Below are 25,313 nucleotides of genomic sequence, written 5' to 3' on the forward strand. Positions count from 1 at the left end.
TGTCTTCCCTCAGGTTGCTTTTCCTGTGGAGATGGTCCACATCCCAAAATTTAGCTTCTGGCATATGTCTCCAGCTACACATTATGAATATCCAGACTATGTTTTTGCTTGGTGTTCCACCAATTGTCAGGCCAGTCCTGTATTTCAGAGAAGGATTTAACAGCTAATTGACCATGTGGGTGCCTCCGTCCTTCTCCCCCCTGTTCCACAGAATTCTGTGGAAAGAGATGGGTTATATTTTATGTCCTCCGATTCATCCATATTTGTGCCTCTGCATTGCAAATTCCACAGTGTTCTCTTGGTATCTTTTTGAAAGGGGATTCCTTACCTTGTGAAGGTGGCAAATGTTAAGATCACATAGTAATGTCTATCCAATCTTCAGCAATAGGCTCTATCAAGAAGAGATACAGGCAGATGTGAATATTTTCTGTAACTTTTTCCATTACAAAAATCTGGATCAATTGTGAAGATCTGTGCAAGAACCATGTGTTTTTATTTGACATTTGCAGTGAATTGTGAAATTTTTAGTGTCCGACTACACAATAATTGTTCTCAAAAAGGCTGATGTGAAATAGACTTGTGCATATTATTAGCCAGCTGGAAACTGCTCTCTGACATGCCCTGTTGCTTTGTCGCTGTTATTTCAGAGTTTTCACTATGATTTGTTACCTGGACATTGATTAGTGCCAAAGCTTTTGTTTAAAATGAAGTTGTTATATTTATTTTTTCTTTCAGAGATTATACAAACGTTTTTGATTTTGTTTTCATAATAGTTGCAGTGTAGGAAAAAGGCAAGACAACCAAAGAGTCATATCTGCAAACAGTGTAGATACTTGTAGATATTTATAGATATGTGTAGATAATCTTATTACAGTTCAATTGAAAAGACATTGGACAGTGACATTTATAAATGGTTTTCCTTCTTTTTTTGTGTGTGTGGGTGTGTTTGATCAGTTTGTGTGTTCTGAAGTCAAAACATCTCTCCCCATACAAAGTGAGGTCACTTTGAAAAAAAAAAAGGCAGTGTTAGGCCTTGATTTTATAAGTTGTTCTGTATAACCAAACAGATCCTTGTGCCTTGTGAGGCTTCACATGGTTGCAGAGAAATACCTGTGTGGAACAATTTGCAGGATTAGGCTTTAATTTGCAAGTAACACTAGAACAATAACTCCTTTGCATGCAGATGGCGCCTTTCTTCCCCAGATGCGTACATACTGGGGGACCAGTGCTGTTCAACATATTCAGACATGATCTGGAAAAAGGGGTAAACAGGGAGGTGGTAAAAGTTTACAGATAATACAAAACTACTCATGATAGTTAAGTCTAAAGCAGATTGCGAAGTTACAGAGGGATCTCACAAGAAAATGACAGATTAAATTTAATGTTGATAAGTGTAACATAATGCCTATTGGAAAACATAATCCCAACTATACATCCAAAATGTTATGGTCTAAACAAGCTGTTACCACTCAGCAGAGAGATCTTGGAGTCATTGGGGATAGTGCAGCAGCAGTCAAAAAAGATAACAATGTCAGGAACCATTAAGAAAGGGATAGATAATAAGACAGAAAATATCATAATGGCACTATATAAATCCCTGGTATGCCCATACTTTGACTACTGTGTGCAGTTCTGGTTGCCCCATCTAAAAAAAATATTAAAATTGGGAAAAGGACAGAGAAGGGCAATAAAAATGATATGGGGTATGGAGTAGCTTTCCTGTGAGGAGAGATTAAAAAGACTGGGATAATTTGGCTTGGAAAAGAGATGACTAAAGGGGGATATGATAGAGGTCTATAAAATCTTGAATGGTGTGGAGAAAGTGAATAGGGAAGTGTTGTTTACCCCTTCACATAATACACAAACTGGGGTCACCCAATGAAATTAATAGGCAGCAGGTTTATAACAAATGTAAAGAAGTACTGCTTCACACAACGTACAGCCAACCTGTGGATCTCAGTGTCAGGGGATGTTGTGAAGGCCAAAAGTATAACTGGGATAAGTTCTTGGAGGTTCAGTCCATCAATGGCTATTAGCCAAGATGGTGAGGGGCACAACACTATGCTGCAGCTGTCCCTAAATCTCTGACTGCTAGAAGCTGGGACTGATGATCATTTGATAAATTGCCCCATTCTGTTCACTCCCTCTGAAGCATCTGGCACTGGCCACTGTTTTTAAGACAGGATATTTGGCTAGATGGACCATTGGTGTCACATAATATGGCCCTTCTTATGTTCTTACTGTAGCAGGGAAACCCAGCCAGTTCTGGGGTAGTGACTGGTAACAAACTTGTCCCTAATGCACGTCATAGCATGGGGGAGGGGATTGAGAGGAAACTGAGTAAGGACACTAGGGTTGATCCTACAAAATGTGTTTTGTTTCTATAATGTCCATGCAGAACAAACAGTCCATTCGTTTAACTGCATGGAATTCTATTTATCTCCTCTGGAAGGATGAAGCCCTTGTTAGGGTTTGAACTTTTGACTCTGGGAAGCATATCTGAGCATGAAATTTAGATCATTAAACTACTATCCCCTCAGCGTTTTTAGAACAAGGACCACTAAGGTAATTCTGCATCTGAAAGGGTGACAGAGACAATGCAGATTTAGGAATGGCTGGAATTATAAACCTTAAAGGGTATTTCTACAGCTGTCCCACCCCTGGATTTAGGCCCAGCGTCAGCAAAATCTTTAAGGCCATGCTTTGTTTAATCCAATTTGACTTCACATGTTTAAATGTATTGTTGATAAGGGAAGCTGAGAACTTAGGCCCAGACTTCTCTACATAAAGAGCAAAACAATATTTGAATCAACATTTAATTAGGCTAAGTATGTACATGGATAACCATGGAATAGAGCTTGCCATGTGCTGTACTGGTCTTACACCCGACCACGAGACATTTCCCAGCAGAGATCCCAACTCCTAAATTTCAAGTGACTAGACTAAGTCACAGTTATCTTTCCCACCATAAAGTAGGCAATGTTTAAACATCTTGCTGAATTAGGGCCTTTATGACTTGTAGTGCCTCATTAATGGCTAATCCCTCTGTCCATCCTATGTCACACAACTGTGCAGATGTGATAAAAGGAACTGGCCATGCCTTTCACAACAGATAAATTAGAGGGAAAGAGATGTCTTAGGGTACTGCATCCCTAACTCCACAGGTACTTTTAAAAGCTAGCATATCAGCTGCTGTCCCTCCCTCTACACACACATATAGTGAGCACATTGGCTTATCTGGAGCGGTCATTAGAGACCCCCTGTGCTACACACAGAGAGCATGGAAGCCTTTCTACATGGGAAATGTGGTCTCATAAAATGATTATGTGGCTGCACATCTGGTTGAAATAAACATATGCAAAGAGATAGTTATCAATGTTATCACTGTCAAAATGCGAAGCCCTATCTAATGGCACCACAGGGGTTTTTTCCTGGGTCTGGTACTATTCAATATTTTTCATTAATGATATGGGTAATGAGAGAGAGAGAGAGAAAGAGAGAGAGAGAGAGAGCATGCTTATACAATTTGCAGCTAACCCCACAGCTGGGGGAGGGGCGTTGCAAGCACTTTGAAGGACAGGTTTAGAATTCAAGATCATCTTGTTTTCTGACCAATTCTCCAATGTGTCAAGATCAAGTTTAATAAAGATAAGTACAAAGTACTGGTGTTAGGAAGGAGAAATCAAATACATGAATACAAAAGTGAGAACAACTGGGTTGGTGATAGTACTGCTAAAAAGGCTCTGGGAGTTATGGTGGACCACAAACTGAATAGGAGCCAACAGTGTGATGCAGTTGCGAAAACAGCTGATACCATTTTAGTGGGTTGTTAACAGGCCTGTCTTATATAAGATGCCGAATGTAACAGTCCTGCTCTACTGGGCCCTGGTGAGGCCTCAACTGAAGCACTGTGGCCATTTCTAGACACCACACTTTAGGAAAGATGTGGACAAATTAGAGAGAGTCCAGAGGAGAGCAACAAAAATGATAAAAAAAAGTTTAGAAAACTCGACCTGGAAGGAAAAGTTAAAAAAACTGGGCATATTTAGTCTTCTGAAAAGAAGACAGAGGAAGGGCTTCAAACATGCTAAGGGCTGTTATAAAGATGTCCAAGATCAGTTGTTCTCCATGTCCGCTTAAGGTAAGACACTAAATAATCAGTTTAATCTGCAGCAAGGGAGACGGTTAAGTACTGAACTAGGCTGTCATGGGAGGTTGTGGAATCAGGTCTTTGTAGGTTTTTAAGAACAGGTTTGGCAAACGCCTGTCAGGGATGGGCTAGGTCTACTTGTTCCTCTCTCAGCACTGGGGGAGAGGCGAGACTAGCTGACCGCTCCAGATCCTTTCCAGCCCTATGATTTTATATTATGCATTGCCCTCATAAGCTTTTTAAATGTCATAGCAAAGCTTTAGTATGGAGCACCAGGGAATCATTTAAAGTCATGCTAGCCATGCGATCTTTCGAGCTGTTCGCGATCTGGTTTAACCAGGATGTACACTACAAAGGCACATGCTGTTTTTTCCAATTATTAAACTGTAGTGCAGAGACACACCCAATTGCTGTCAAACTGGCCGTCACTCATGCAGCTGTATGTTGCTGTCAGCGAAGGCAAGGGCAAAACTCTCATGGATTTCAAAAGTCCTAAGAGAGCTCGGGGACCGTTCCAAAAGGGGATGCCTGAGGTACATCCGCATTTAAACGCTGACGGGGAAACATGCCTCTGCACACGCGGCCCAACCACCTCAATCTGCCAGCTGGGGCATGGGAGTGGCCCCCTCTGAGAGCTGACCCGTGGGGAGGTACGAATTGATTTTTGGTGCCTGCTCAGCAGCTCGGACAGCCAGGATCTCTAGCTCGCTGGCTAAATATGGCGTTCAGGGCTTTAGGCACCCACTTCTGAAAAGTTTTTACTGGGATGGGGAGGATGCTGCTGTTTTCCAGCGGGCGAGCCCGGGCGGCTCGCCTGCCCTCACCCTGCGATCACTGGCAGCGAAAGGTGGCTTGAGGCCCTGAGCCGACCCCAGGCGGGGCTCGCCTCCCCCCGCCCCCAGCCAAGCCTCCCTGGCCGGCGGGGCCTGAGCAAGGTGTTCGCGGCTCCGGCCGGGGCGTCCCTCGGGGAGCGGGGCGCAGGGCCGGGCGGCGAGGGGGGTGCACGCCACGCCGCAGCCTGGCCCCCTCGCCACCCCGCCTGGCTGGGGGGGGGCTGCCCCCAGCGCTGCTGAGCGGAGCGGGGCGGGCCTCCGGCAGGAGCCCGTCGGGGCTCCCGGTTGGGCTCTGCTGGCCACCCTGCCAGCCCCCCGACGGGAGACCCCCGGCTGGGAGGGCGCTGCCAGAGACCTGAGCGCGGGGGAGAAGGGGCGGCCGGGGGGGGTGTGAGCCAGACAGGGTGACCCGGGGGGTAGGAGAGAGACAGACACTGCCTGGGGTGTGGGTGTGAGAGCGAGCGCGCCAGACGGACACACCCGCGGCTTGACAGGTGTGTGGGCCTGCGAGAGAACCAGACAGACCGAGTGTGTGGGGGAGAGAGACCGTCACAGACAGACCGCGTGACGGGGGGGGGGGTGAGAGCGACAGACTGACGGGAGTGTGTGTGTGACAGACACTCTGCCTGACAGGTGTGAGGGTCTGAGAGAGCGACTGACAGGTGTGTGAGAGAGAGAGAGACGGGGGTGGGGGTGTGTCTGTGTGAGAGAGATGCAGGGTGTGTGTGTGTGTGAGAGAGAGAGAGACAGTGTGTGTGAGTGGTGCAGGGTGTGTGTGTGTGTGAGAGAGAGAGAGACAGTGTGTGTGAGTGGTGCAGGGTGTGGGTGCGTGTGAGTGGTGCAGGGTGTGTGTGTGTGAGAGAGAGAGAGAGACAGTGTGTGTGAGAGGTGCAGGGTGTGGGTGTGTGAGAGAGAGAGAGAGACAGTGTGTGTGAGTGGTGCAGGGTGTGTGAGAGTGAGAGAGGTGCAGAGTGTGGGTGCGTGTGAGAGGTGCAGGTTGTGTGTGTGTGAGAGAGAGAGAGAGAGACAGTGTGTGTGAGTGGTGCAGGGTGTGTGTGTGAGAGAGAGAGAGAGACAGTGTGTGGGGGTGCGAGAGAGAGAGAGACAGTGTGTGTGAGAGTGGTGCAGGGTGTGTGAGAGTGAGAGAGGTGCAGGGTGTGGGTGCGTGTGAGAGAGAGAGAGACAGGGTGTGTGAGTGGTGCAGGGTGTGTGTGTGTGAGAGAGAGAGAGACAGTGTGTGTGAGTGGTGCAGGGTGTGGGTGCGTGTGAGAGGTGCAGGGTGTGTGTGTGAGAGAGAGAGAGAGACAGTGTGTGTGAGTGGTGCAGGGTGTGTGTGTGTGTGAGCGAGAGAGAGACAGTGTGTGTGAGAGGTGCAGGGTGTGTGTGTGTGTGAGCGAGAGAGAAATAGTGTGTGTGTGTGTGTGAGAGAGAGAGAGACAGTGTGTGTGAGAGGTGCAGGGTGTGGGTGCGTGTGAGTGGTGCAGGGTGTGTGTGTGTGAGAGAGAGAGAGACAGTGTGTGTGAGTGGTGCAGGGTGTGGGTGCGTGTGAGAGGTGCAGGGTGTGGGTGCGTGTGAGTGAGAGAGAAATAGTGTGTGTGTGTGTGAGAGAGAGAGAGACAGTGTGTGTGAGAGGTGCAGGGTGTGTGTGTGTGTGAGAGAGAGAGAGACAGTGTGTGTGAGAGGTGCAGGGTGTGGGTGCGTGTGAGAGGTGCAGGGTGCGTGTGTGTGTGCGAGCGAGAGAGAGAGAAATAGTGTGTGGGGGTGCGAGAGAGAGAGACAGTGTGTGTGAGAGTGGTGCAGGGTGTGTGAGAGTGTGAGAGATGCAGGGTGTGGGTGCGTGTGAGAGGTGCAGGGTGCGTGTGTGTGTGCGAGCGAGAGAGAGAGAAATAGTGTGTGGGGGTGCGAGAGAGAGAGAGACAGTGTGTGTGAGAGAGGTGCAGGGTGTGTGAGAGTGAGAGAGGTGCAGGGTGTGGGTGCGTGTGAGAGGTGCAGGGTGTGTGTGTGTGTGTGAGAGAGAGAGACAGTGTGTGTGAGTGGTGCAGGGTGTGGGTGCGTGTGAGAGGTGCAGGGTGTGGGTGCGTGTGAGTGAGAGAGAAATAGTGTGTGTGTGTGTGTGTGTGAGAGAGAGAGAGACAGTGTGTGTGAGAGGTGCAGGGTGTGTGTGTGTGAGAGAGAGAGAGAGACAGTGTGTGTGAGAGGTGCAGGGTGTGTGTGTGTGAGAGAGAGAGAGAGACAGTGTGTGTGAGAGGTGCAGGGTGTGTGTGTGTGTGAGAGAGAGAGACAGTGTGTGTGAGAGGTGCAGGGTGTGTGTGTGTGAGAGAGAGAGAGAGACAGTGTGTGTGAGAGGTGCAGGGTGTGTGTGTGTGTGAGAGAGAGAGACAGTGTGTGTGAGAGGTGCAGGGTGTGGGTGCGTGTGAGAGGTGCAGGGTGCGTGTGTGTGTGCGAGCGAGAGAGAGAGAAATAGTGTGTGGGGGTGCGAGAGAGAGAGAGACAGTGTGTGTGAGAGTGGTGCAGGGTGTGTGAGAGTGAGAGAGGTGCAGGGTGTGGGTGCGTGTGAGAGAGAGAGAGACAGGGTGTGTGAGTGGTGCAGGGTGTGTGTGTGTGAGAGAGAGAGAGAGACAGTGTGTGTGAGTGGTGCAGGGTGTGGGTGCGTGTGAGAGAGAGAGAGACAGGGTGTGTGAGTGGTGCAGGGTGTGGGTGCGTGTGAGAGAGAGAGAGACAGGGTGTGTGAGTGGTGCAGGGTGTGTGTGTGTGAGAGAGAGAGAGAGACAGTGTGTGTGAGTGGTGCAGGGTGTGGGTGCGTGTGAGAGAGAGAGAGACAGGGTGTGTGAGTGGTGCAGGGTGTGTGTGTGTGAGAGAGAGAGAGAGACAGGGTGTGTGAGAGGTGCAGGGTGTGTGTGTGTGAGAGAGAGAGAGACAGTGTGTGTGAGTGGTGCAGGGTGTGTGAGAGTGAGAGAGGTGCAGGGTGTGGGTGCGTGTGAGTGGTGCAGGGTGTGTGTGTGTGTGAGAGAGAGAGACAGTGTGTGTGAGAGAGGTGCAGGGTGTGGGTGCGTGTGAGAGGTGCAGGGTGTGTGTGTGTGTGAGAGAGAGAGAGACAGTGTGTGTGAGAGTGGTGCAGGGTGTGTGAGAGTGAGAGAGGTGCAGGGTGTGGGTGCGTGTGAGAGAGAGAGAGACAGGGTGTGTGAGTGGTGCAGGGTGTGTGTGTGTGAGAGAGAGAGAGACAGTGTGTGTGAGTGGTGCAGGGTGTGTGAGAGTGAGAGAGGTGCAGGGTGTGGGTGCGTGTGAGTGGTGCAGGGTGTGTGTGTGTGTGAGAGAGAGAGACAGTGTGTGTGAGAGAGGTGCAGGGTGTGGGTGCGTGTGAGAGGTGCAGGGTGTGTGTGTGTGTGAGAGAGAGAGAGACAGTGTGTGTGAGTGGTGCAGGGTGTGTGTGTGTGTGAGAGAGAGAGAGAGACAGTGTGTGTGAGAGTGGTGCAGGGTGTGTGAGAGTGAGAGAGGTGCAGGGTGTGGGTGCGTGTGAGAGGTGCAGGGTGTGTGTGTGAGAGAGAGAGAGAGACAGTGTGTGTGAGTGGTGCAGGGTGTGGGTGCGTGTGAGAGGTGCAGGGTGTGGGTGCGTGTGTGCGAGCGAGAGAGAAATAGTGTGTGGGGGTGCGAGAGAGAGATACGGGGTGTGGGGGGGGCAGACGCAGCTGGCTCAGCGGGGGGGGGGGCGAGGTGATGCCAATTGCCCGATCCCCCGGTGCTTGGGGCCGCTTTGTGCCCCTCCAGCGGCCCCGCTGCGCGTGTGTCTGTGTGAGGGACGCCAGGCTGGGCCGGGCGGGGCTGCGGCGAGGCCCATCGAGCCATGGCCGGACCAGCGCCTTGGCCCAGGCTCAGTGCCCCGGCGGCAGGGGAAGCCGGTGGCCAGCGAGCGCTGTGGGATGGTCCGACCCCCGGGCAGGCTGCTCCAGACGGGGCGGGTCCCTGCTGGTCCGGGAGCGCAGCAAAGACAAAGGCTCAGCTCAGCACCAGCGAGGGGGGCTTTCCCAACACCCGCAGGGGCAATGGGAAAGGTCCCTGTCCGCTTCCATAAGAGGATCAGTCACATCCTACCATGTGGCCCCTTCTCCGCTGGTGAAAGGCGCTAATAGCCTGGAGGGGGCTAGGAAGGCGAATGAATTAATATGTGTAAAGCAGGATTCTAGCCTCTTCCACCCAAGGATCTCGGATTATTTCGTTTTATTCTTCTTCTATCCCCTCTTCAGCCTGAGAAAAGTCAACCTGTGGGTTCCTCCGCATTCTCACTACTTTTACTTCCTCCCGCTTCAGCTTTAGAAGAAATTAAACTAGAACTTGGCTTGTTTGAGAAGCGGTTGAGGGGCTGCTGTGGCTGACATCACTGGTAGATCTGTAAGTGCTTCTGTGGCTAGATCAGTTTGGAACATCAGGTTATTTTTCTACCTAGTCAAACTGCTGTCTTAAAGAAAGCTCCTTCTTTTACACACCCATCCACACTCACCCATCCACCCTACCGTCGTGCTGTTGGCTGGCTCTGAAATGAATCCCAGCAAGTGAACCATTCTCTCCGAGCTGTGGCTGAAGAGCAAACGCCGACTACAGAGGAAGCTGCGCATTGCATATCGCATGAATTTGCAGATGTACAAACTGATTTGAAAAAAAACGTACATTTTAACAAGGTACCATGTGACACACACAAAGATCGGTGGTGTTTCACAGATGCCTAAGTAAGGAAATATCTTTCTATTTGTGTAGGATTCCAGAATAACTGGCCACGCAGCAATATGCAGCTGTGTTTATACATTATTTCATGTTATTAAAAAATCAGAGGGCTGATAATGATTCAAATCAGAACCCAGCCCTTGATAAATTGCGCTATAAAGAAGTAACTAGCTTTTTTCCATTTTTAATTACTCTGCTCCAGTTCATCTGTAAATTAGATACATAATTTACCACAGGGGCTGAAATGATCTGGTAAAAGCAAAAACGTCTTTAACCTTTCAATAGTGACCATTGCTATGAATTTAGTGTGTATTTAAATCCATCATTAGTCAATAAAGTGACCTTTGAGGATCTGTGGGCTAGTGTGAATTTACACTTCTAACTTCCATTGATTTCAGTGGTTAAGAGCTTAAAAACCTTGTGTGTGCGCCAAAAAACACATTTAAAAAAACCCCCCAGAAATCGCCTATTATGCATTTACTAAAGATACTATAGGTTTGTAAATTGGGCACACATATTTATGTAATATACTTATTATATCTCATTTCCTTGCTTTTCTGTTTTATGAAATTCAAATAGCCTTGTATATGTCACGTTTTGCATATATATATGCAAAAGGATTAGCCAAATATGATCTGTGTAAAGTGTGATAAATGTTCTTTCCATATGGGAAATCAAATGTTTCCAGATTTAAAAAAAGAAAAGCTTATGAAAAGCAGTCTTAATAAAATAATTACAACAAACACACTCTTGTACTCATGATAAATCTATACATTTCACATACTAAAGTGACAGAGAACAAAAGCCAGGAAACTCACACTTGAGGACTAATTCTGCAAGGGTTTTGTATGCAGAATTTCCATTAAAGTCAATGAGACGTCTACCTCTGAGGCTTTTGCAGGACTGGATGCTATATTATTGTAGCACTTGAACTTATATAGCAACTGCCATCTGAAGATCTCAAGGTGATAATGAATTAAGCCTCCCATCACCCCTGTGAGGCTGAAGAAACATGCCATATGACCATACCTCATTTTGGGGCTACCATTCATTTTAGTTCCATTGCTCCCTGTCTTCTACCTATGTTTTTGGTGTTTTGGTTTTTCGATGAAAATGAATAAGGGCTCAGCACATGCTCGAATATACAAAACGAGATGGAACTTCCACTTGGCTTAAAGTAAAGTGTGGACTTGAGCTCTCTGGTCCCAATTCAAAGACCAGCACTTCATCCCTTTCAGGAGTGAGAAATACAGAATAATGAAACTGAGCTCAGGGAAAGTCCTTTCTTTGAATGGCTCCCACCACATTTTACCTTTCCTGCATATCTTTTTCATTTGGGGTCTTTGTCACACAGCGCATCCCACATTTGGGCCTTGGCAGACTGAGAACTATATGCAAATGCTTCACACAGAAGGTGGCCATAATAAATGAAGGTGGTTTCCCTAAAGTTAGAACAGGTGATTTTAATGGTGGAGTCATGAAGTCCTTGTGCAGCATGCTACCTCTCTGTAAAATGGGCATTAATATTTATCCATCTTTGTAAAGTGCTCTGAGTGCCTTGGTCTATAACTGTATGCCCGTCAGTTACCAAAGTAAGCTAAATCCCTATGAGCAAGGTGTTAAACCGATTGAAGGGCATCTGCATCAGGAGTTTGCAACATCAATTTTTAGATGACTTTAGTTAAACTGGTGCACTGTGTATAGTATAGGCAAGACTTCTACCTTGGTACATGCTTTTCACCCTGCTGCTCCCCACCCAGTCACTCGCTCCTTTCAGTGGCTTTCATTCTCTATTCTGCCCCAATTCTTCAGTGCCTCCCCAAGTTCTTCTTGGGTAGACTGCAAATCTTAATAATAGTAGCTGTCAGGTCACATGCTCAAACCCCATCATGTTTTGATGGGTTCAAAATGAGGCCGAACAAGCCCACTCCTCTCTAGTCCTCGCCCCCTTTAAAGGGGAGAGGCAGCACTGGGAAAATGGAGTGGGGAAGCTCTGTTTTTCCAGCACCACTTTGCACGTTTCAGCAAACATGAAGGGAGTCTTTGAATCAATTCCCTTTCCTGCTTGCTGTTCGCTACTTCAAACCAGAATGGCGCACATGCTAACCCTTTAAAGATTCACACTCTCTGGTGAGTTTGGTGCCAAGTCTGCATGCCACCAAGAACCCAAGGCAAAAAGTAAAAGACAATGGTTACAATAGGCATTAAGTTAAAAGCAGTGTAGGTGTGGATCCACTTAAGATTTAATACCAGCAATTATAGGCTTTTTAATTACAACCAAGAAGGATGCCAGTCTGCATTTTCTACCAAGTTCAAATTATCATGTAAAACCAACCATTAATCTTGCCGCCGACATGTATGCCTGGACGTCTCTCCCACAGATATTGTCACACAACTGGGGACTGTATGCATCATGAGAAAAGCCATGGCTAGGGCTGGTAACGGGGCAGAAGTCTTATTTCCTGATTTTTTTTTTGTTGGCTGTGCATTTTGGCACAAACTGCATGTGCCCAGATCTGGCTGCAATCCCACATGTCCACAGGTTACTTCTGCTCCTGGTGGGAGCTGGGAGGGATAGGGCCATGGCTGTCCAGAATGCTGGCATGGGATTAATGCTGCTTTTTTGCAGTTCTAATGTACATACATTCAGGGGGAAACTTAATTGAAGCAGAATGTGTCCCATATTCTCTAGCTTTCAGTAAGTGTTGTTAAATTACAACTTCTAAACAAAACATTCTTAATCATAAATGTGAAAGCATTATTTGCCTTTCTCGTTCTATTCCATATTGGGCTTTGTAACATGATGTAACAAACTGGCTACCAAACATGTACCTCTCCCTTCTACTGGAAGGTGGCAGAACTGCTGAAGTGTGTGCCCTAAGCGCTATACTCCTAAGACGTAGTGGAGATTCTCCGGTAGTGAAAATGGCTGGGCCTGTGCTGTCTGGAGCAGGAGGTATGAATTCTATTACCAACATTATTGTAACATTTGGATTTTCCACTATTTGCAGTACAGTGGCAATCACGCAGTCCTTCAGGCAGGTCCAGTTTTGGCACAACAATTTGTCAGATGTGTGTGCATGGTTTCTAAAAGACCCTTTTCAGGTTGCAATTTGCATCATTTCCTAATACGTTGCAAACATTATAATAAAAAGAGCAAATGAGTGTGAAGATGGAGTTAGTTTACTGGTACAAAAGGACAGCTAAATTCCAGGACAAATCTCTAGCTAGGCTTCTTCCCCACCCCAATGCTCCTCGTAAGGCTTGTGATCAGAATCTGCTACCTGTGGATACTGTAGAATTAGTTTGCTTTGGGAAACTTTAAGGTTTCCCAGGATCTTTATATCACCTAAGGGACACATTTGTAGCCACAGTACTGAACTATGCATCAGATTCCTTGGGGCAAAGTCAGAATAAAGCAACACACATCATAACGCTGGTAAAACATGCACAGATATATTTCACACCATTAATCACATGGGCAAAACCTTCACAATTCAGGGATTATGTTGCTACACTCCCAGCTATGTGGTTTAATAATACATTAAAGTGCCAACGGCCGCATGATGGATGGGATTGAGAGGGAATAAACCACTAATAGCTAAAAGTTAGAATGAACCTCCTCAGGCATGTGCATTAAATATAGAGGGGTCGTTTCTCTGGTAAAAACTGCTCAGTCTAAGATTTTCCTTTCAGTAGGCTGAGTAAATGCAACTGAATCTAAGAAGCACACACACCAACAAAAGGAGGAAACAGCTGCTTCAACCCAAATAATCCTCGTATCCGATAACATTATGTAAACATTTTTAGGGACCAAATGAAAACAAGCACCATAGCGGTGCTGCAGTTGACAACCCTCAAACACAGGCTGCCAGGGCTATTCTGGGATGGGTTGCTCACAATCTCTCCTGTTGAACCTCGTCCACTTTGCATGAAATGCATGAACAGGCATCATCAGCCCAGAAGGTGATATCAAGAATGACTTTATAGCCTTGTGGTGAGGGCACTCTGGGGGAGTCATAGCCTTGCTCCAATGAATATTTAATCCCTCCCCTACCATCTTTTGGGTGGGTGTGGTGTGCTCTTAAATCGGGCTCCGCAGGTCAGACAGGTAAAGAGGCACCTGGTCTGTGAATCCCACTGAGCCTTAGGTATGAGCTTGGTGCCAAGTTGCTCAGCAGTGTCAGGACTTAGGCAGCTGTGCATATGCCCTCTGGCAGAAACGGGTGCCCAGAGATTTGGTGCAGCTGAGCAGTAGTTTTGTGCATGCCAGTGGTGCCTAAATGTTGACTTAGGCACTTAACTGCTCCTTCAGGGGCCTTAGTCACACTTAATGTCTGTGCTGCAGTTTCTGTAATGCTTTCAGTACCTATAATGCTTCAAAAAAGTGCTGGAGTTATAGGCCAACTACGTCCCTGATGCCATTGCAGTGATTTCAGTGAAGGTACACCAGCAATGCAATTGGCCTAACAGGTGTGACTAATGGAAGGAGTGAGCTGTTTGGGGAGTGTGTCCTCCTCTGTGGCTGTACACAACTATTTAATTGCTCTCAAAGGCCAAATTGATGCTGCCATGTGGCAAAGGAAAGACACATGCTCAGCTGGAAAAATGCCTCCAGCACTGGGCCATAGACGAGAATTTCCAAACTGTGTGTGAATAACAGAAATTCCCTGCATTTCGTAACAGCTCATCTCCATAATTCACGCGGTAGCACACTGCTTAAAGGCTTTGTATATATCACCTCGTCTGAAACACATATTGTCGTGTTAACATATCTTGTCCTATTAATCCAGGCAGGACACAGTGATCCACATTTTCCCACCACAGTGACAGTGCTCGATAAGGAAATACATTGATCTTTGGCTCAGTAATTCTTGCATTTTCCTGAGATAATTAGCCTGGCTGCTGCGCTAGTGAGTCACTTCACCTCTTTATCTCTACTGGGGACACCGAAGAGAAGAAAAAGTTGATGAAGTTGTAGTTTTGTCTGCTAGCATTGGACAAAATTAAGTTTTGTAAGATGCATTTAAAACATACTAGAAACCATCACACAGTATTGACTTTAAAGCTATGCGTCTTTTAAAAGAAGTTGCAATAGTCCCAATAGGGCTCCACGGTGTGTAATTTATGCCACTATTACTAATCACTAATTTCAATTTCAGAGTGCAGGAGGGAAGGTTTTACAATTTGCTCTTTTCACAGGCCCTCTCACTGACTTCTTTCTAGCTCTTTGCTATAACTATGGCCAGCTATCTTCCTCTTCCCTAGCTCATCTCCACTTCAACACCCTGCTCACCACATTCAGAGCAGAGGAAGAGCTTGGAACTAACAGATTCATTTACAGGAAACATCTGAGGGTCAGAGGTCAGCATTCATTCCACTGGTGATAAATATTCCATGTAATTGCTGTACAAATGCTAGTGTTTGGGATTTATTTCAATTAGCTTATAAATGTTGGTTGCTTCCCACCCCCTCCCCCAGAGTGACAGATACACCACTTCTGGGGAGGAAGCCTTTTTGCAACAATTTAGCTGTCATCACCTTCGCTCTTGACTCCTTTAGGCCAAGTACAGGCTAGTCCTCTTCCTCTCTGACAGGTGAGATTCAGGGGCTAACTCCATCAGTTTGTGGTGGTTCTTTACTCAAAACCTTCCTGATAGCAAATGAGTCAGCTGAAATCTTCAGTGAGATAAACATGATCATATTACATTTTAATAAGCTATTTTAATTCTTCTGGGAATATTTTACACTGGTTGCTTAGATGTGATCAGGTAGCTACATTTTATAGTCCTGTATTAACAGAGATGGGCCCAAACCAACCCTTTGATTTGAACACTTCTTTACTTTGGGGAAGTTCAGGTCTGAGACTGAAATTCATGTCTTGATCCTGAAGTAAATAACTTCATACATTTCAGGAAAGTTGTGATCCAGATTGAAATTGTGCTGTCAGTGTGTGTATCTAAGTCAGATAATGTATCAAGCAACTCTCTAGAACCAGTGACTTAGATGGAAACTAAAAAATGCATTTAACACCCCCCACAATTTATTAGGATGAAAGTAAAATATCATTGCTAATGTAAAGTGCTGATTAACCCTTTCACCTATGAAGTACTTATTACTATGTGCAGCTTGAAGAGGCAAAATGCAAGTCCTGCACATACATGTCCTCCCTCCTCTTAAAGTCAATGACACTCCAGGCCCTGATGTGTGTATCTGTTTGTGGGATTAAAGATGTGTGTTTATCTCCTTATTTTTAATTTGTTCTTGTGCAGGATTTTTTTTTAAACTACTAGTCAAACAAATATAAACATCTTCTAAAGCAAAGGGTAATAATTTGATCATGAAGGAACATATAAGAATATTTGCAAAGAACTAGTAAATAGTAAATATCAGGCTACTTTAAGAATCCCTTGAGCATCTCCGCCACTATGACAGACAGTGAACTCTGACTACAAAGGCTGCCTTCAAGGCCAGAGAAAAATAGACAGCCGGTACTACCATTTGTCAGTGAACAGAGATTCAACTACAAGCCCAGATCAAACAATACTGCCTATTAGCAAAAAGAAAAGGAGGACTTGTGGCACCTTAGAGACTAATCAATTTATTTGAGCATGAGCTTTCGTGAGCTACAGCTCACTTCATCGGATGCATTCAGTGGAAAATACAGTGAGGAGATTTATATACACACAGAACATGAAAAAATGGGTGTTACCATACAGACTGTAAGGAGAGTGATCACTTAAGATGAGCTATTACCAGCAGGAGAGCGGGGGGAGGGGAGGGGGAAGGGAAAATGGTCACTCTCCTTACAGTCTGTATGGTAACACCCATTTTTTCATGTTCTGTGTGTATATAAATCTCCTCACTGTATTTTCCACTGAATGCATCCGATGAAGTGAGCTGTAGCTCACGAAAGCTTATGCTCAAATAAATTGGTTAGGCTCTAAGGTGCCACAAGTCCTCTTTTTCCTTTTGCGAATACAGACTAACACGGCTGCTACTCTGAAACCTCTCAATTAGCAAGTGATTTGCATATTAATCCTTGCTTGGAGAAGGCTTGAAAGAGCTGTTAATGAATAATGAATCTTCAATAAGCTTAAGGTGTCATGTCATCCTAAACCTGTCAATTGGAGGTACTGGATCAGCTTGTGAGATACTCGAGCATGTTTCAGTGACATCAGTGCAACTAGAATTCTTTAAAAAGCTAGAAGTATTTTTTTTTTTAAAGAGTCCACTGCAGATGGAGTATCTTAGCACAGCTGAACAAAGACTCACTTTCTATTCGAAGCAGTACATACTGACATGCACTGAGCTCATCAACTCGAAAACCAAGTGACAGCAGATATATAGGAAACATTAATTATAAAGAGGAGAGAAGTAAATTGGGCCTAAAAGTTGGGGTATGTCTACACTGCCCACATTACAGCATGGCCAGGGCAGCACTGTGACCTGGGCAGTATAGTCACACCTCATCGCGAGGGGAGAGCTCTCCTGGTGATAAAAAATAACCACCCTGAATGAGGGGTGGTAGCCCTCCCGGGCTCCCAGCCATATAGCGCTGTCTATACCGGCGCTTTCCAGCGCTAAAACTTTTGTTGCTCGGGGGGGTGTTTTAGGGCTGAAAGTGGCAGTGGAGAGAGAGCCTCAGTGTTCACCTTAACACTCCCAACCCCTCTTTATCTGGTTTGTAAACAACTAAATCAAGCAGCGACTATGAGGCTGGCCCTGAATCTTTAATCTGGTAAAACTCCAATCAAAACCAAGGACTTTCCTGGAGAAGGGTGATCTCTTAGGGTTTAATCATGTGTAACTGGAGTCAGTAGGAGTTTTGCCATTCATCTCAATAGGTGCAGGGTCTTAATACATGTGAATTCAGCAGGAGGTGTCCTGTTGTCAAATTAGGTGAGTCTCTGAGATCAGAGGGGGTACCACTGCAATTTAATACAACAGAATAAGAAACAGTGGCTTTCTTTCCATCTCTTTTGTGGGGAGGAAAACTGTGTGCAGTTCCTTGTAGATCTAAGGAAGATGGTGCGATGGAGATTGCTGAGTCCCTGGCCCTCTCTTCTGCATGGGAAGTGGAAGATATGTAGCAATCCTGGCATGATCATTTCACATACACATATACCGTCTTGATCAGGGGTGGCCAACCTGTGGCTCCAGAGCCACATGAGGCTCTTCAGAAGTTAATATGTGGTTCCTTGCACAGGCACCAACTTTCCAATGTGGCGGCAGGTTGGGGGTTACTGTTCAACCCCTGCCTCTGCCCCTACTTCACCCCTTCCCCCAAGGCCCCCACTCCTTCCTGCCCCCTTCCCTGAGCCTGCCATGCCCTCGCTCCTCCCCCTCCCCCACAGCCTCCCTGCATGCCACAGGAGGCATGGGGGAGGAGGGGGAGGCGCTGATCATCAGGGCTGCTGGCAGGTGGGAGGAATTGATGGGGGGCTGCTGACGTATTACTGTGGCTCTTTGGCAATACACATAGGTAAACTGTGGCTCCTTCTCAGGCGCAGCTTGGCCACCCCTGGTCTAGATGTAATGAGTATCTGCAACTCCCAATGACTGGCTCAAAGATGCTCAGGATCAGGCCTTATCTGACTCGCACGTGCAGACTAAACCTCCACAGAGCTAAGTATTGAGGGAAAAAGAACCAAAGAAGCACAGGAACACATTTCAGTGTGTGACACCACTTTAAACATTGCAGAGTTTTATTAGTAAAAGCCTTGTTGCAGTATGTTTTATGTTCTGTAATGAAAGAACACTGGGGCTTGGCCCTTGAGGAACATTTCCTGTACAGAGTTAGAAAGCACTTTTTCAACAAGATCATCCCTGCATGTACGGTACAGGTGTACAGCAGGCCCTGGTTTGATGTTTAGCTTTGGCATCAGCATTACACGAGTTTGGTTTTTGAAATGTAGTTCTGACGTCTTTTGATGCTTCTGACCAGTTCCCCTTTGATGTCCAGCCCCATAAATTGGTAGGGACAAACATTTTCAAAAAAACATCCACAGAACAGCACTGGTATCCCCAAAATCCCCCTTTGCAGAACAGACTTTTTTTCTGATGCTAAATATTTCTGATGCCAAGAACCCCCTAGCATTTCTAAATTACTCTGTATTTAAAGTCACACTGTTAATTGCTTTTACGGTGTAGATATAAGTGCACCTTACTGGCAAACCTTAATTAAGTGGTGAGATCTCCTGGCCTGCGAACAGACTGTTACTGCTCAAATATATTTGAAAAGGAGAATGCTAGCACTGTGCCTTGCCTCAAGCAAAAACAATCAACTTTTGGAATGGATTTCAGCTTCCACGACCATGGAGATGACAAACTAAAGGGTATATTTTCAGGATAGTACAGAAGGTTTTATCCATGCTATTCCCATTAATGTTAATGGGAGATGTGTAGCCAAATCCCTGCCTCACCATACTGGAAATTTACCCCCCAAATCTCCAAGGAGAAGGGCGCTAATTGGATTGCTCAGTTTAAATCCTTCTGCTAGTCAGTCTATGGAAAGGATTTAGCACTGACTCTGAAAAAGGCTTTACATAGCTTTAAAATGCAGTGCATGGAAAGATTCCTTTTTCTTTCTATGATTAATTGCAAGGCTTGAGGTGACAGGGGACATAATGAAATTCATAAATGCCAAAGGCCATCCCTAGTCACATTCTTGGCTGTTGGCTTAAGCTAGAAACTGACAGAAGTGTGAACAAATCAAGGTTGGTCTGATAGCTTTTCAGTTATGGGGAAGAAAAAGTAACTGACATGAGAAAGTTCTATGGATGGTTTAATGGGTTCAAGTTCACATAAAACTGATTCTTTGCACTTACGTACATTAAGGATCTCAATATGATTTGGAAACCAGTGTACTCTAGACCACACCACGCCTGAGTGACAGCACCTATCTCCATTTTACAGATGAGGAAACTGGCACAAAGAATCAAAACAATTTGCCAAAAGAAGCATGTGAGAGAGGACGCAACAGACTCCCACTCTGCTAGGCCTTTGCCTTAAATGCATGATTATCCGTTCTTCCCTTCCTAGCACTGGCTTTCCCTTCTACAACAAAACATTTTCTGTCGTGAACAGGTCCTTCTGGGGACTTGCACTCAAACTGCAGATGGTTTAATACTTCCCCATCCCCAGATTTTAATCACACAACAATTTCTGATTTATCAGGCCGGCTTTCTAGTTTCCAAAGGACAGTGCAGAGCACCTGAGGTTTGATTATAGATTGACCAGATACTAATGCGGTGGTCTCTGGAGCCAGCTGCCAGCAGTCTTTCACTTGGCCTACTGTGATCTGAGAAGGATACACAGTGGACAGTAGCTGTATGGTAGTCCAGTATTGCCAAGGGCTTCAGTTTCTTCCAGCCAAAGATCCTGATACGATGATCCCACCCTGCTGTTGCCAGGATCTTCTTGTCCTGGCGGATGGCAACATCAGCAATCCCAGCATTGATGAGTTTGTGTGTTTTCTGAACCTGAGCGATAAAGTTAAAGTTATTTAAAGTGAGCGCAAGGTAACAAAATCTTTGTGAATTTAGAGGAAGCAACAAACACACAGGTATCAATTTGCCTGTTAGTGGGTATCCCAACTTTTAAACCACACGTGGGGTGATGCAATAGTTAGGATAACAGTAGATCGAGACAGAAGACCACAAGAGTCTACCTTCAGCCTGGTCTCTTAAAAAAAAAAATAAAAAAATGGTGTCCGTTGTACACTTATTGCAATTTAAATGGTTTATACTTTGCCATCACTGAAAAATTGGTTTAAATGAGAATAGTCAGACTATACAGCTTTGCGCTCTCACTTTTGTTATTCTTAGAGATGGGCCTGAGCTGCAAAGTTTAGAGCCACAGCCTTGTTTCCAGATTTCAGGGGTATTCCTATGAAAGGTTTTTGGGCTAGTATTAAACTATCTGCTACTGCTTCCTACCGATGTGGTCCCCTGAATCACCGATAGGCTGTGATGGCACTCTACATAGTGCCCTGAGAAAGGAATGATTCCAAGAATTAGGTCACAAGGTCAGTAAATCTATATTTCCAGAACTCATTCTCAGGAGATTTTTGATGTACCCCATAGTGAGAAGGGGATTATGAACTAGGCACTGATTTCAAACTTGGAAGCATTTTATTGCTGTTGTTAGAGGATTCTTTGGGCTCACACCTGTGAGGTGCACAACTTGGCTTTTGCAACAGCTGAGGGCAGTTAGCATCCCTAATGAGCTACTGAGCACTTTGCAGGATTGAGCCTTTGGGGGAAAAAAGAAGTGTTTCAGTTATGGAGGGGGTGTGCGAGTGCATAGAAAACAGACTTAAACTGAGTATCAAACTAATAACTATTCTATTATCACTTAGTGCAGATACTATCATTATTTAGGCAGTGTCAATATATAAGAAAGCTAGTACATTTCAGCACGTACACTGAAAAGAGGAAAAGACTTCGGGGGTATACTCTGACCACACAGTGTGCTCTAATTTTTATGTATATATATACACACACATACACACAAAGAACTCCCATTTATACTAGGGGATAACACATAAATTCCTCCATAAACTGAAGGGAGAACACACTCTTCGGGAAGTAACTCTCTTGTAAAAAACAAAATAAAACACACAGAGAACATAATTCAATTTATAGTTTACATAAATTTGTGGGTGGTAGCTATTTTCCTAAGGGGAAAGTTGTACTGAAGTGCTCTTCAGTGTGTATACTTTTCCTCTGCAAAAAGCATTCCATGATACATAATTGGTACATTATATACAGAATGAGGTCAATTAAAAATCATATTAGTTCCTTAACAAGTCTACTAATGTAGTTAAAATCTAGATCAATCCCTTATTTAAATTATGAAAGTATATACACAATCAAGCTGATGACACCCCAGCACCTTGCACGATCAGATCCAAAACAAGTTTCAGTATTTTTAAACTCTCATAATTATCCAAGCACTAGTTTGTTGTTTATTTTTTTAAGCAGCACTCCAATACCTAAATTATATATATTAATGCAAATTCCTAAAGAGAATGGTTAATTCAAAACCTGGCATGTACTTTCTGCATCCACCACACAAAATAAGACAGGAGATGGAGATGTCCTGAAACAGACAAGAATAAGGGTAGTAAACCCAAATGGAAGGAATACCGGAGGCAAGAAAGCAAAATTGGAAGTGTTACTGAGGCCTGGTCTATGCTTAAGTTTCGGCAGCATATCTATGTTGAGTAGCAGTTTGAAAAAACCTCACCACTTATTAACGTGGTTTTGCCAGCAAAAGCCCTAGTGTAGATGCAGTTGTGCTGGCAAAAAGACCTTTTGCTAGCATAATGACAGGCTTCAGAGTAGCAGCTGTGTTAGTCTGTATTTGCAAAAAGAAAAGGAGGACTTGTGGCACCTTAGAGACTAACCAATTTATTTGAGCATAAGCTTTCGTGAGCTACAGCATCCGATGAAGTGAGCTGTAGCTCACGAAAGCTTATGCTCAAATAAATTGGTTAGTCTCTAAGGTGCCACAAGTCCTCCTTTTCTTTTTGCTAGCATAGTTTTTTAGTTCAGGGAATTGACATAAGCTCTTTTGCTGGTATAAGCGTCTTTCCAGAGTGATCCTTTGTCAGTATATCTATACCGTTATAGCTATAGCTTCAAACCCTTTCTAGTACAGACAAGGCTTAAGGCCAGATCTACACTAGAACCTCTTTTATACTATACCAGCAAAGCACTTCTAGCATGGCTGCACTTTATACTTGCAAAGCTGCATTTCCACTGGTATTGCTTATTTCAGCTCCCTGAGAGAAATAAACACTGCCAGGAAAAGTATCATTTTGCTGGTATAACCGTGTCTACACAAGAGGCTTTCGCTGCCACTTCTATGTCAGTCAGGGATCACACCTTCTCACACGCCTGACCAACACAGCTATACCAGCAGCAGTCTGTGTTGGAGACCTGGCTTAAGTAACAGAGGTTGTGAACCTGGGCCTAACCAAAGCCTACTTCTGAGAACTGCAGTAGTACTGTCAATAGAGATGGACGAGATCTGTCCAGAGAAGATAATTGGAATTACATGTCAACAGCAAGTTACAAGCTGACAATGAAGACTGTAATGGTAATGTTCTTTGGTTAAGGAATGGTAAGGAAGTAACAGTATCTGCTAGAGACCCACCAGAACAAGAGGAGAGCCAGGATAAAACTCCTGGACAAACACTCAGGGAATTAGTAACCTGACGCTGTGGTCAGGGGATTTGAGTGAGCCGCCTTAAAAGCTCATGGATAATGAATATAACCAAAAAACACATCAGAAAAATTTCCAAAGTAGAAAACCATTTCATGATCCAGAAAGGAAAGAATCGAACCAAAGGAGATCTGGATTCTATGCTTTCAGCCAATCATGGCCAAGGCTAGTCACATATCCTAACTATGGCCAGAGTCTTTGACCTGCCACTCCCTTTTCACTCAGGAGAGACTTTTTTTTTTTTTAAATAATCCACCTGTAAACACGTATTCCCTCAAGCCGTGCCCTTGTTCTAGCCATCTAGCCGTGCCCTTGTTCTAGCCATCTAGCCAAGAAGGCAGCAGGAACATTGAGCTTTTAAAGCCTAAAGACACAAGAAAAACAAATTTTCTGATGATTTACATTGTGGTTTGTTGAATCTTCCTTTTCATTATATAACTAGAACAAGGTGGACTTTATGAGCAGTAAAGAGCTTTTGCAATTATTGAATGCCACAGCTCTGCTTTGCTGATTAATCACCCGCAAGAGCTGTTTATTGCCTTCTGTATTCCTCTGCCACAAACATTATCCCTTAATTATACTATCTCCTCCAAATCAGAAGCCTCATAACCAGCCCAGCCATTCACTAATACTGATGACTTCAGCAACTTACTGGTACCAGACAATATGCCAGCTTCCCTCCTCGGGATAAGCCTCGTAGTTAGTTAGCTTCATCGTCTTTTCACTGACACACTGGAACACTGCCACATAAAACAGCAGAGCAGTGCCATCATTGCATCATCATTTCTCCAAAGGCAGATAGCTATGCACCAAGTTTAGTTATTAAAACTTTTTAGAGTAAAAATAGCGTGCCACTGAGTGGCTTTCCAAATACTACCATTACCTCAGGTACCTGGAATGTCAGGAAAAATCCCCATCTGGTTCGTGTTATTAATGCAACAGTGGAAAAAAACTTAATCTGTGTCCTTGACTATTTCTAGCAGTCGTGTGGGAGACACATTTTATTTATTTTATTAGTGGATTCACACTATGCATGAAGTGAAAAATGTTATTTATGGCTTAATACTTTGCACTTAAATAGCACTTCATCCAAGGAAAACTACTGTCAGTTAAAGCTGCAATAACCAACTGTGTATCTATTGGGAATATAAGTTTGGAGCTACAACCCATTAAAAAAACCCCAAACCTGAAATACCATCAGGTGAACAACTTCAGAGTTTATTCACCCCTCAAATCACACCTGTAGTCTCCCATTAAGGTTAATTCATAACACATAACTGAGAGGATACTGTGATGGAAACATCCCTTTCTTTCCTACTTGATTTATCACAGACTAATGTCAATAGGAAAATGCAGTGTAAGATAGCTATATTGAATAAAAACAAATTACTCCTCCGAGGATGAAATTCACTTCTCCCTCTACAGTGTGAGCACACAAAGCTGCAGGCAGGGCCAGCTCTACAGTTTTTGCAGCCCCAAGCAGTCAAAAAAACCTGCCGCCGCGGACAGCAAAAGGGAGAAGACGCGGGTAGTGTTTCTGCGGCCGGTGGAACAGAGGGACTGCCACCAAACTCCTGGCGCGGCCGGCGGGACTGAGGGGCTGCTGCCGAATTGCCGCCGCCGCGGAAACACTGCCGCCCCAAGCCCCCACTTGGAACGCTGGTGCTTGGAGCCGGCCCTGGCTGCAGGAAACGCAGGATCTTGAACAGCAGCTGCTCCTCCTCCTGGAGGCAGTATAAATGTAGATCCAGTGGCCCCTACACCAAAGGATCCCTGCAGACAGGTCTATTTGGAATTAGTGCAGAGCACCCCTCTGCTTCACACAGGAGTTGCAAAGGCCCCTCTCTATGACCCTTCCACTCATATGTTGTAAAGAGATACTCAGGCAATGTAGAACGCCTTGTGGGCCCATTTACACTTTCATAAATTTTATCCACAATCATCTGGCTACTTCTGTACTAGAATACCAGATCGTAGAATTTCCACCACTCAATCCCTTGGCACTGAAACAACTTTTACTCATGATGTCCAGATTAAGCCATGGTCAATGCCATTCACCATCATTAGGCTCAACTGGTTTCTTAGGCCATATCTTAGTAAAGGAGCCAACCTACGCAAGCGGAGTGTTCTAGTATCTAAACTGACATTAGTAACTTTTTTTCAATTTAGGATGGAATTTTCAAAAGTGCTTAAATCCCATTGATTTCCAATATTAGTTGGGCAAGTAAATCACTTATTCTAGCCTTAATCTTTTATTTATAACTGTCTTAAAATGTTTCTCTTTCCTAAGGTAAAGGGAAAACTCTAGGCACCCAAGCAAAATCCTTATGAAAACAATTTTTGATTTACAATAATTTCATTTATTAAGTGCTCTGAGTATT

The 25,313-nt window shown here is 45.0% G+C and overlaps 1 protein-coding gene across 5 annotated transcripts in view; it reads right to left on the reverse strand.

Moving 5' to 3' along the window:
* Positions 1 to 18,376: 18,376 nt before the first annotated feature.
* Positions 18,377 to 25,313, reverse strand: part of GNB1L (G protein subunit beta 1 like) — a 57,149-nt gene continuing 50,212 nt past the window's right edge. For all 5 annotated transcript variants that reach the window (XM_073312574.2, XM_073312577.1, XM_073312573.1 and 2 more), the window contains one exon: positions 18,377 to 20,183. In XM_073312574.2, the coding sequence (XP_073168675.1) occupies positions 19,875 to 20,183 (309 nt within the window). In that variant the 3' untranslated portion in view covers positions 18,377 to 19,874. The remainder of the gene's footprint in view (positions 20,184 to 25,313) is intronic.

Source organism: Lepidochelys kempii, chromosome 15 (assembly GCF_965140285.1).
Source record: "Lepidochelys kempii isolate rLepKem1 chromosome 15, rLepKem1.hap1, whole genome shotgun sequence".
NCBI lineage: Eukaryota > Metazoa > Chordata > Testudines > Cheloniidae > Lepidochelys > Lepidochelys kempii.